Source organism: Oncorhynchus kisutch, linkage group LG23, assembly GCF_002021735.2.
Source record: "Oncorhynchus kisutch isolate 150728-3 linkage group LG23, Okis_V2, whole genome shotgun sequence".
NCBI classification, from domain to species: Eukaryota; Metazoa; Chordata; class Actinopteri; order Salmoniformes; family Salmonidae; genus Oncorhynchus; species Oncorhynchus kisutch.
Window position 1 is genome coordinate 17,309,929 of NC_034196.2, and position 13,135 is coordinate 17,323,063.

General features: G+C 41.7%; 1 protein-coding gene across 2 annotated transcripts in view; it reads right to left on the minus strand.

Annotated features, from left to right (window-relative positions):
- Positions 1-13,135, minus strand: part of LOC109868590 (myosin-IIIb) — a 53,272-nt gene that overhangs the window by 16,297 nt on the left and 23,840 nt on the right. For both annotated transcript variants that reach the window (XM_031802929.1, XM_020458261.2), the window contains exons 9-18: positions 11,979-12,087; positions 11,310-11,426; positions 11,076-11,176; positions 7,206-7,292; positions 6,425-6,490; positions 6,201-6,314; positions 5,653-5,764; positions 3,019-3,062; positions 2,768-2,833; positions 2,477-2,596 (exon numbers count right to left, since the gene is read on the minus strand). In XM_031802929.1, coding sequence (XP_031658789.1) covers positions 2,477-2,596; positions 2,768-2,833; positions 3,019-3,062; positions 5,653-5,764; positions 6,201-6,314; positions 6,425-6,490; positions 7,206-7,292; positions 11,076-11,176; positions 11,310-11,426; positions 11,979-12,087 — 936 coding nt within the window. The remainder of the gene's footprint in view (positions 1-2,476; positions 2,597-2,767; positions 2,834-3,018; positions 3,063-5,652; positions 5,765-6,200; positions 6,315-6,424; positions 6,491-7,205; positions 7,293-11,075; positions 11,177-11,309; positions 11,427-11,978; positions 12,088-13,135) is intronic.

Genomic DNA, 13,135 nt, shown 5'->3' on the forward strand with positions numbered 1-13,135 from the left:
GACTGCATCCACTTTGTTGAGTAGTGTTGGAGGCTATTTTATAGATGACATCACCGAAGTCGAGGATTGGTAGGATGGTCAGTTTTAATAGGGTATGTTTGGTCGCATGAGTGAAGGATGCTTTGTTGCGATATAGGAAGCCGATTCTAGATTTAATTTTGGATTGGAGATGCTTAATGCGAGTCTGGAAGGAGAGTTTACAGTCTAACAAGACACCTAGGTATTTGTAGTTGTCCACATATTCTAAGTCAGAGCTGTCCAGAGTAGTGATGCTGGACGGGCGCTCAGGTGCGGGCAGTGATCGGTTGAAGAGCATGCATTTAGTTGTACTTGCATTTAAGAGCAGTTGGAGGCCACGGATGGAGAATTGTATGGCATTGAAGCTCGTCTGGAGGTTAGTTAACACAGTGTCCAAAGAGGGGCCAGAAGTATACAGAATGGTGTCATCTGCGTAGAGGTGTACCAGAGAATCACCAGCAGCAAGAGTAACATCGTTGATGTATACAGAGAAGAGAGTCGGCCCAAGGATTAAACCCTGTGGCACCGCCATAGCAACTGCCAGAGGTCCGGACAACAGGCCCTCCAATTTGACACACTGAACTCTATCAGAGAAGTAGTTGGTAAACCAGGCGAGGCAATCATTTGAAAAACCAAGGCTGTCGAGTCTGCCAATAAGAATGTGGTGATTGACAGAGTTGAAAGCCTTGGCCAGGTCGATGAATACGGCTGCACAGTAATGTCTCTTATCGATGGAGGTTATGATGTCATTTAGGACCTTGAGCGTGGCTGATGTGCACCCATGACCAGCTCTGAAACCAGATTGCATAGCGGAGAAGGTAAGGTGGGATTCGAAATGGTCGGTGATCTGTTTGTTAACTTGGCTTTCGAAGACCTTAGAAAGACAGGGTAAGATTGCTTACAGACCTATATCTGTTTGTGTCTAGAGTGTCACTCCCTTTGAAGAGGGGGATGAACGCGGCAGCTTTCCAATCTTTGGGAATCTCAGAAGATACGAAAGAGAGGTTGAACAGGCTAGTAATAGGGGTTGCAACAATTTTGGTAGATAATTTTAGAAAGAGAGGGTCCAGATTGTCTAGCCCAGCAGATTTGTAGGGGTCCAGATTTTGCAGCTCTTTCAGAACATCAGCTATCTGGATTTGGGTAAAGGAGAAATGGTGGGGGCTTTGGGGGTGTGCTGTGGAGGGTGCCGGGCAGTTGACTGGGGTAAGGGTAGTCAGGTGGGAAGCATGGCCAGCCGTAGAGAAATTCTTATTGAAATTCTCAACTATAGAGGATTTATCGGTGGTGACAGTGTTTCCTATCCTCAGAGCAGTGGGCAGCTGGGAGGAGGTGCTCTTTTTCTCCATGGACTTTACAATGTCCCAGAACCTTTTTGAGTTACTACTACAGGATGCACATTTCTGTTTGAAAAAGCTAGCCTTAGCTTTCCTAACTGCCTGTGTATATTTGTTCCTAACTTCCCTGAAAAGTTGCATATCACGGGGGCTATTCGATGCTAATGCAGAACGCCACAAGATGTTTTTGTGCTGGTCAAGGGCAGACAGGTCTGGAGTGAACCAAGGACTATATCTATTCCTAGTTCTACATTTTTTGAATGGGGCATGTTTATTTAAGATGGTTAGGAAGGCACTTTTAGAAGAATAGCCAGGCATCATCTACTGACGGGATGAGGTCAATGTCATTCCAGGATACCCCGACCAGGTCGATTAGAAAGGCCTGCTCGCAGAAGTGTTTCAGGGAGCGTTTGACAGTGATGAGGGGTGGTCGTTTGGTCGCAGACCCATTACGGTTGCAGGCAATGAGGGAGTAATCGCTGAGATTGAAAACAGCAGAGGTGTGTTTGGAGGGCGAGTTAGTTAGGATGACATCTATGAGGGTGCCCGTGTTTACGGATTTGGAGTTGTACCTGGAAAGTTCATTGATAATTTGTGTGAGATTGAGGGCATCAAGCTTGGATTGTAGGATGGCCGAGGTGTTAAGCATGTCCCAGTTTTTTGCCCATCTCAATATTTTATTGGCCAGTCTGAGATATGTATTTTTCTTTGCAACTCTACAATGTAGATATTACACACAAAAAAAAATCTGCCGTTTCCAGCTACAATAGTCATTTACAACATTAACAATGTCTACACTGTATGTCTGATCCATTTTATTTTCACGGACAGAAAATGTGCTTTTCTTTCAAAAACAAGAACATTTCTAAGTGGCCCCAAACTTTTTAACGGTAGTGTAGATGTACCATTTCCTTAGCTTTTGAAAGCATGGATTATTCTGAAAAAGGGGTCAAACTGTATATTCACAAAACGACTGGTGTTATTTCAGGCTTGTGCATCCAAGCATAGGAAATAATCTAAAGGAAATGCTGCTACTGATGAAGGCTGCTACCTTCATCACCAATGTAAGATAGACATGCCTACAGTACATCTAAAATAACATATTAAATATTGGTTCTCACCTGGTCCATGACTATTTTGTTGTCCACCTGATCAGGAAGCTTTCTGCCGTTAGGTTTGATGCAGCGGACAAAGTGAGGACTGGCAACAAACATCTTCTCCATCAGCACAGCCAGAGAGTGCTGAAGGTATGACACACTAACCATTATATTTATATTTTACAGCAGTTCAGTCTATAGGTAGGCATATTTACAGGGGTTTTCATTATTGTTCATACATCATTTTGAAATATAACACTCAGAAATAGGAAATGTATAAATCCAGATGAGTAACAAAGTCTACGTCCGCCTTACCTTAAACTGGGCCCCGACCGACTGTTTCCTAGTTGAGTTAAAGTTGTCATCCGCCTTTTGCATGAGCTAAAAGAAAAATAGTTGTTTAATAATTTAAACCCACATTCTGGCTCTGACTTTTGCACTGTAAGAAAGGTCCAAATATGACCCTGGCTGTTTGGAACCAATAGCAATTCATTCTACAGAATCTACTGTATATCATATTTTTTTCAAAATGGACTTCTGAATATTTTATGATCTACAGTGCCTACCTTGGCTTTGCGTGGCATCAATGTGCCTGTTCTGGAGATTGTGGCTGAAAAGACATCAAATACGAATCATAAGTGAATATTAGATGCGAGATGACAGACAGTGATCAATGTTTTAAACTAGAACAATTCTCAAACAGAGTCTGTGAATGCTATGTTGCTGTGTTAAGATAAGAGTACCCATTTATTTATTTATTTAAAATCCTACATAATTTTCTAAGAAGAGGTCAGGGGGTATATTTGTACACAAATCCACATTGGAAACAAGCCCACGTCATTGTGTCAGCTCTGATCCATGTTACGCATCTTTACAGAACTGATTTAATAGCTACAGATCAACAGTCACGGTGTACACAAACGTAGAGGACCAGTCAAAAGACACCTACTCATTCAAGGGTTTTTATTTAGTTTGACTATTTTCTACATTGTAGAATAATAGTGAAGACATCAAAACTATGAAAAAAACACATATGGAATCGTGTTGTAACCAAAAAAAAGTGTTACACAAATCAAAATATATTTTATATTTTTATTTATTTATTTATTTTATTTTACCTTTATTTAACCAGGTAGGCAAGTTGAGAACAAGTTCTCATTTACAATTGCGACCTGGCCAAGATAAAGCAAAGCAGTTCGACAGATAAAACGACACAGAGTTACACATGGAGTAAAAACAAACATACAGTCAATAATGCAGTATAAACAAGTCTATATACAATGTGAGCAAATGAGGTGAGAAGGGAGGTAAAGGCAAAAAAGGCCATGATGGCAAAGTAAATACAATATAGCAAGTAAAATACTGGAATGGTAGTTTTGCAATGGAAGAATGTGCAAAGTTGGGAAAGAGGTAGTTGTTTGGGCTAAATTATAGGTGGGCTATGTACAGGTGCAGTAATCTGTGAGCTGCTCTGACAGTTGGTGCTTAAAGCTAGTGAGGGAGATAAGTGTTTCCAGTTTCAGAGATTTTTGTAGTTCGTTCCAGTCATTGGCAGCAGAGAACTGGAAGGAGAGGCGGCCAAAGAAAGAATTGGTTTTGGGGGTGACTAGAGAGATATACCTGCTGGAGCGTGTGCTACAGGTGGGAGATGCTATGGTGACCAGCGAGCAGAGATAAGGGGGGACTTTACCTAGCAGGGTCTTGTAGATCTGACAAAAAGGCCCATATTTGAGATTCTTCAAAGTAATCACCCTTTGCCTTAACAGCTTTGCACACTCTTGGCATTCTCTCAACCAGCTTTATGAGGAATGCTTTTCCAAGAGACTTTAAGGAGTTCCCACATATGCTATGCCCTTGTTGGCTGATTTTCCTTCACTCTGCGGTCCAACTCATCTCAAATTGAGTTGACATCGGGTGATTGTGGAGGCCAGGTCATCTGACGCAGCACTCCATCACTCTCCTTGTTGGTCAAAATGCCCTTACACAGCCTGGGGGTGTGTTTTGGGTCATTGTCTGGTTCAAAAACAAAATTATAGTCCCACTAAGCGCAAACCTGATGGGATATCGCTGCAGAATGCTGTGGTAGCCATGCTGGTTAAGTGTGCCTTGAATTCTAAATAAATCATTGACAGTGTCACCAGCAAAGCACCCCCACACCACCTCCTCCTGCTTCACGGTGGGAACCACACATGTAGAGATCATCCATTCACCTACTCTGCATCTCACAAAGACACAGCGTTTGGAACCAAAAATCTCAAATTTGGACTCATCAGACCAAAGGACAGATTTCCACGGGTCTAATGTACATTGCTCGTGTTTCTTGGCCCAATCAAGTCTCTTCTTCTTACTGGTGTACTTTAGTAGTGGTTTCTTTGCAGCAATTCAACCATGAAGGCCTGGTTCATGCAGTCTCCTCTGAACAGTTGATGTTGAGATGTGTCTGTAACTCTGAAGCATTTATTTGGGATCCAATTTCTGAGGCTGGTAACTAAAGAACTTATCCTCTGCAGCAGAGGAAACTCTGGGTCTTCCTTTCCTGTGGCGGTCCTCATGAGAACCAGTCTCATCATAGCGCTCGATGGTTTTTGCGACTGCACTTGAAGAAACTTTCAAAGTACTTCATTTTCTGGATTTACTGACCTTCATGTCTTAAAGTAATGATGGACTAATTTCTCTTTGCTTATTTGAGCGGTTCTTGACATAATATGGACTTGTTCTTTTACCAAATAGGGCTCTCTTCTTAAACCACCCTTACTTTGTCACAACACAACTGATTGGCTCAAACGCATTAAGGAAAGAAATTCCACAAATTAACTTAACAAGGCACACCTGTTTGTTGAAATGCATTCCAGGTGACTACCTCATGAAGCTGGTTGAGAGAATGCCAAGAGTGTGCAAAGCTGTTATCAAGGCAAAGGGTGGCTACTTTGAAGAATCTCAAATATATGTTGATTTGTTTAACACTTTTTTGGTTACTATATGATTCCATATGCGTTATTGCATAGTTGGGATGTCTTCACTATTATTCTACAATGTAGAAAATAGTTCAAATAAATAAAAACCCTTGAATGAGTAGGTGTGCCCAAACTTTTGACTGGTACTATAGATAAATCAGCGATTGTGCAGTAATAAAAACATGGGTAATTTCTGGCAAAGTGCAGAGCTGCTGAATACAGAAACATTCAGATTCCCTCATGTACCTGCGAAGAGGAGACTGAGTAGGGGCGTGACACTGTTAATGAAGAGGCTTCTGATGCTGGCTGGGATGGTGTCTCTGTTCTTCTCTAGAAAGCCTAGTCCATTATACTGGACCTGGACACAGAAAGGAGAGAATTAGCTATGCTTCATAACCACACTCATAATGAGTTATAATGCAGTCATGATGTAGTATAGATGCAGTTATAAAACACACATAACTCCTAGGCATTATACAAGTAATTGTCCAGTGAAAATCTCACTTTTAAGAGTTAATATTATGTTAACTCATACCCAAATAATGTTGTTGACTCATCTTATACTCGTATTTGTGCCCAGAGCACAAATCCTGAGAAGGATGAGCTGGCCAATCAGTGGTCTACTTGAATATTTGCATGAATATTTTTAAAGACCGGTGTGTGCCCACATCATTAAATTCGCAGAAAAGCTGGTTTAACATAATTAATTATACATCAAATTTAATAGAAAACTGGAATACCCTGGACAGTTAAATGAACTATTATTATAAAGTAATGTATGAATGTAACCTCACCTTCCCAGCATAGTGAACCACAGTGAAGAGGGGGCTGTGACTCCGGACCACCTCATAGTGGGGGCTGCTTTTAAATTTACTGTTCAACTTGTCCACAAAGTCTCTGTCTGACGCCTGAGGGCACAAATAGTGAAAAGAAATTAGAATGAATACATATACATTAAGACAAAGATGTAGGGGAAGGTCATTTCCCCCCAAAAACTGTATGGAGACCACTTAGGTACCTGGGGAAAGGCACTCTGCTCGTCCAGGAGAGAAAGGATTCCAATGGGTTTAGTGAGGAACAGGTCCTGCGGGAGAGAAGCACATCAAATTAATTAGTTGTAGGAAAAACACCTAAACAAATACAGTTCTTTACTGTGAAAATGCATATTTGAGTTAATCTTGCCAACTGTTCACTGATTGAAACATGGTACACAACTACATGACTTTAAAACATGCCTTCTCACAGTACAAGGATCATATATTTTAGTCCTATCCTGAAAACCTTGTTCCCCGATCTTTATTGACTATGGCCCCTGCACTGTAAAATGCTCTACAAGTTGTATAGTGCTCTGTAGGCATTAGGACTTAGAGTGGGTACACAGAACAGGAGCTGTGGATCCCGGTTGTGCATTACTCGCCCTAGGCCCAATCCTACCTCGAGTTAAGATCCTTCCCACAACAACTAATGTGTCCATCTTATCCCATAGCTTACAGACTGGCTGTACTCATGCATCCATATAGACAGATGATGATGCCACAGGCTAAAAGCAGAAGTGCCCATTAAGCTCCTGGTATGTGACTGAACACTGCCCCGTCAGCATAACCCCTTCCTGGGGTCTTGGTCACTTTGTTCTGGTCTGTCTGGCAGACTCACACTGTGTTTAAACAACCAGTCTGTGTTATTACTGAGAGAGATGGGAGGGAAATTGAGAGAGGGAGGGTGAAAAAGGGGGACAGAAAAAAGGTTGAGAGAGAAAAAGAGTACTAAGTGATGAGAAACGAGAGGAAATGTATTTTTACCAGGATAGGCTTGTTGTCTTTGAAGGAAATGGATTCCCACTCGATGCCCTCCTCCTTGTATTCATTCTGCTCCATCAGAAAGATGTGCTGCAGGACAACAAATACATGCGAAGACGTATGCAAAATTACAACAGGTATTCACACTTTCTTTCAGAAGTGCTTTGCCTAATCATTTCATTAGAAGTTGGCACATTCAATTGTGTGTGGCCTTCAGTCACAAAATTGCCATAAGAAGCCTTATGCATTTAATTACACTGAACCAAAATATAAATGCAACATGTAAAGTGTTGGTCCCATGTTTCATGAGTCTAAATAAAAACGTCCAGAAATGTTCCGTACGCACAAAAAGCTATTGCTCCATTTGTTTATATCCCTGTTAGTGAGCATTTCTCACCTGACATGTGTGGCATATCAAGATGCTGATTAAACAGCATGGTCATTACACAGGTGCACCTTATGCTCTCGACAATAAAAGGCCACTCTAAAATGTGCAATTTGTCATACAACACAATGCCACAGATTTGTCAAGTTGAGGGAGCGCGCAATTGGCATGCTGACTGCAGGAATGTCCACCATAGTTGTTGCCAAATAATTATGTTAATTTCTCTACCATCTGAGATAAGCCACCCAGACAGCTGATTAAACTGAGGGTTTGCACAACCAAAGAATTTCTGCACAAACTGTCAGAAACCATCTCAGTGAAGCTCATCTGCGTGCTCATTGATCTCACCAGGGTCTTGACCTGACTGCAGTTCAGTGTCATAACCAACTTCAGAGAGCAAATGTTTACCGTCGATGGCCACTGGCACGCTGGAGAAGTGTGCTCTTCACGGATGAATCCCGGTTTCAACTGTACCGGGCAGATGGCAGATGTGGGCGTCATGTGGGCCAGCAGTTTGCTGATGTCAACATCGTGAACAGAGCGCCCCATGGTGGTGGTGGGGTTATGGTATGGGCAGGCATAAGCTACGGACAATGAACACAATTGCATTTTATCGATGGCAATTTGACTGCACAGAGATACTGTGACGAGAATCCGAGGCCCATTGTGGTGCCATTCATCCTCCCCATGTCCACATGTCGCAAGGATCTGGTCACAATTTCTGGAAGCTGAAAATGTCCCAGGTCTTCCATGGCCCGCATACTCACCAGACATGTCACCAATTGAGCATGTTTAGGATGCTCTGGATCAACACATACGACAGCGTGTTCCAGTTTCTGCCAATATCCATCAACTTCACATCGCCATTGAAGAGTAGTGAGACAACATTCCACAGGACACAATCACAGCCTGATCAACTCTACGCGAAGGAGATGTGTTGTGCTGCATGAGGAAAATGGTGGTCACACCAGATACTGACTATTTTTCTGATTCATGCCCCTACCTTTTTTTAAGGTATCTGTGACCAACAGATGCATATCTCTATTCCCAGCCATGTGAAATCCATAGATTAGGGCCTAATGAATTTGTTTCATTTCCTTATATGAACTCTAACTCAGTAAACATTTTGAAATTGATGCATGTGCAGTTTATATTTTTTGTTCAGTGTAAATAATGTAGTCCACTCCAATAGAATGACAGCACAAAACATTAAGAACACCTGCTCTTTCAATGACAGACTGACCAGATGAACCCAGTTGAAAGCTATGATCCCTTGTTGATGTAACTTTTTTAAATCCATTTAAAAATCAGTGTAGATGAAGGGGAGGAGGCAGGTCAAAGAAGGATTTTTAAGCCTTGAGACATGGATTGTGTATATGTGCCATTCAGATGGTGAAGATGGCAAGACAAAAGATTGAAGTGCCTTTGAATGGGGTATGCTGCTGGGTTCTGTGTCTATTAAGAACGGTCCACCACACAAAGGACGTCCAGCCAACTTGACACAACTGTGGGAAGCATTGGAGTCAACATGGGCCAGCATCCCTGTGGATCGCTTGATACCTTGTAGAGTCCATGCACCAACGAATTGAGGCTGTTCTGAGGGCAAAGGGGGAGGCAACTCAATATTAGGAAATTGTTCTTAATGTCTTGTACACTCAGCGTATAATGCAGTGTAGTGATCCGACAATGATAAATAATCACAAGCAGATTTCTACCCCCACCCAGCGAAGTACTCAAAAGCTGTAAATGACAGAGTGGAATATGTGCTGCAATTTGAGAAAGCGGAACGAGAGATTAAACACAGACCCCCTTTCATATAAACATTTTGTATGTCAAAAAGAAAAGGGGTTAAGGGAGATTTCATGGCTAGTGGTGATGAGGCCTCACATTTCAGTCCTAAGGGCGAAAGTAAAGCCTGCGCTTCCTGATCTGGTGTCATGTTTATCAATGTGCAAGTCAAGTATATCAGGAAATGTACTCAAAAAGGTTTGTGGGCATTTGTTGGATTTTTTTCTTCCTATATGGCATTTGTATCAAATACTGTTTGTGGGACTTGTGGACAATATTTTTGAACCAATATACTCAGTGCTCACATGGTTCTGACAAAAAGGCCCAACAGGTAAATTGTGTAATATTAACTAGTAGAGCATGGTGCTCCAAACTACAGCAGCACGACTAGTAAAAATAAGTTGTCTTTAACTCCATAATCACATGCATATGTACAGTGTCTTCAGAAAGTGTGCATACCCCTTGACTTATTCCAGAGTTTGTTGCGTTACAGCCTGAACTGGACATGTATAAAATAAAATAAATTCTCACCCATCTACACACAAAACTCAATGTTTGCAAATGTATTAAAAATTAAATACAGAAATAGGACATTGACATAAGTATTCACACCCCTGAGTCAATACTTTGTAGAAGCAGCTTTGGCAGCAATTTCAGCTGCGAGTCTTTCTGGGTAAGTCTCTAAGAGCCTTCCACACCTGAATTGTGCAACACTTGCCCATTATTATTTTCAAAATTCTTCAAGCTCTGTAAAATTGGTTGTTGATCATTGCTAGACAACCATTTTCAGGTCTTGCCATAGATGTTCAAGTGGTCACTCAGGAACATTCACTGTCATTTTGGTAAGCAAACCTAGTGTACATTTGGCCTTAGGTTATTGTCCTGCTGAAAGGTGAATTCATCTCCCAGTGTCTGGTGGAAAGCAGACAACCAGCTTTTCCTCTAGGATTTTGCCTGTGCTTAGCTCCATTCTGTTTCTTTTTTATCCTGAAAAACATCCCAGTCCTTAACGATTGCAAGCATATCCTTAACATGATGCAGCCAACACTATGCTTGAAAATATGGAGACTGGTACTCAGTAATGTGTTGTGTTGAATTTGCCCCAAACATAAGGCTGTGTACGCAGGACATAAAGTACATTTCTTGGACACTTTTTTTTGTAGTTTTACTTTAATGCCTTAATGCAAACAGGAGGCATGTTTTGGAATATGTGTATTCTTTACAGGCTCACTCTTTTAGGTTAGTATTGTGAAGTAAACACGTTTTTGATCCATCCTCAGTTGTCTCCCATCACAGCCATTAAATCACAAATATAATTCCACTGACATTATGGGGTATTGTGTGTAGATCAGTGACACAAAATCTACATTAAATACATTTTAAATTCAGGCTATAACACAACAAAATGTGGAAAAAGTCAAGGGGTTTGAATACTTTCGGACCTAATTCATTTTTCTGAAGCCTTTCACTGAATATGCATTTATAGCCATTTCAAAAAGCAGAACCTATTGTAGACTATCTTCATAATTTTCCTGTTCCTCTACTAATACTAAATAAAGAGACAAGCTGGCCACATGTTTCTGTTAAACGTTTGGGTCTCAAGTTAACAAACTCCACAGGCTGTCATTTTATGGGACTTAAATAGAGAAACACCCTAGATTACAGGGCTACTTCCTTGTGGCAATGATATTTACACTTACATGGTTAAAGAAGTACTGCAGCTGTTCATTGGCCAGGTTGATGCAGAGCTGCTCAAAACGGTTAACAGCAAAATTCTCAAACCCGAAGATGTCGAGGATACCTGTATTATAGAACAAGAAAACAGAACAGTCAATCTGACGTCGACCAGCTCTACTTGCGATGAAGAAAACATATGAAGAGTTTAGCCATTTTGTTACATTTGAAGCCTTAAAATGTTTCCCCTTGAAACTCACCTATTTCACTGAGCTCAACGTCAAAGTCAACGTTGGGAGCCAGCAGTTCGTTAACTTTACTGACGATCCAGCCGAATACTCTCCCGTAAGCCACTTTGGCGATGGAGTCCCTGGCATCTGTAAATACACAACATATTAATGGAGTCAACCTCTTGAAAAAACATTAATAGCATTTCCATATTGAGCTTTTGCTCCTTTTTCCCCACTCCCATTGATGCTAAAAGCTGTCTCTATTTGCACTAGTTGGTCAGACAAACATGGGCCTTATTTAAATACTCTAGAAGGAAGTTGTGGTCAGCTTACCCTCCCTAAATCCCAGCCTTAACCATTCGGGTGAAAACTCAAAGCTGTCCAAGTACCTCAAGGACATGCCTGGTTGGCACTAGTAATAAGCGCTAAAGAAACACCACATTGATTGTACGAAACCGCATCCTGTTATGTTCATACTTGTGTTCTAGCATTGTCAGGTATGTAGCTACACAAACATTGTGCTCTCCAGTTTCATGGAAAGACCCAGTGAAAGAGGAAACCGGACCCAGCATTAACCACCATGGAACAGTTAGTATCCATGGTGGTTAATACTAACTCAGGCCCTCCTTCGTAATGACCAAGGTGACGGTGGTAGGGAAAGTTGATCCCGGACCAGTGCTTGAGTGTTTTTCTCCTTACCCTCAGCCTGCTGTTGGTTGTGCAGCCTGCGGATGGCCTCTCCTCTCATTACAGACAGAGTACAGGTCAGACTCCTCAGCAACTCCTCCTCCTGCACCCCAAACTGACCCTGAGAAGGCAAACACACACAAATATTAAATCACACAAAAACATCTAAATAGAAAGTGCACAAAGCAGACAAGTTATATTTTACACACAAAAAAAAAAATCACTGCCTAGGTTCATAAATAAACACAGAAACATTTAGACCACTGATAAAGTGATACACTGGTATAGTGAGTGACACACATTTTAACCAAAAGCAACCTCCATGCTAGCCCCAAGGCCCCTTTAACCCAGAAGTGGCCCTACTGAACATGCAAAGCTAAGGTCATGGCAATGCTAGGCATGCAAAATTCCTGCCAGATATCAAACAAAAGGCCATCCTCAGACAACGATACTTTCAATGAAATCAATGTCAAAAAGGGGAAACAGACCAAGTGCTGTAGATTTCACAATGTAGTACTAGTTTATTACTAATTAGCCCAAAATATACATTCGGCTCATGTCTGTATACCCAGTAGTATTCAGCGGACCAGAGTCAGCAACCCAACATTTTGGGTTTGTCTATATTAGCAACAGTTTAGCATCACGAAAGGAGCAACACTTACAGTGATCAGACCCTTGCTGCTAGCATGCTCTAATCACCCTTGCTGCTAGCATGCTCTAATCACCATTGCTGCTAGCTGCAAAATCTGGATCCATAAAAAACAGCTGGGCTAGACAATCTGGACCCTCTCTAAAATTATCAGCAGAAATTGTTGCAACCCCTATTGCTAGCCTGTTCAACCTCTCTTCGTATTGTCTGAGATCCCCAAAGATTGGAAAGCTGCCGCGGTCATCCTCCTCTTCAAAAAGGGGGAGACACTCTAGGCCCAAACTGTTAGACCTATATCCATCCTGCCCTGCCTTTCTAAAATTTTCGAAAGCCATTAAACAGATCACCGACCACTTCGAATCCCACCATATCTTCTCAACTATGCAATCTGGTTTCAGAGCTGGTCATGGGTGCACCTCAGCCACAAGGTCCTAAACAATATCATAACTGCCATCGATAAAACAGTACTGTGCAGCCATATTCGTCGACCTGGCCACGGCTTTCGACTCTGTCAATCACC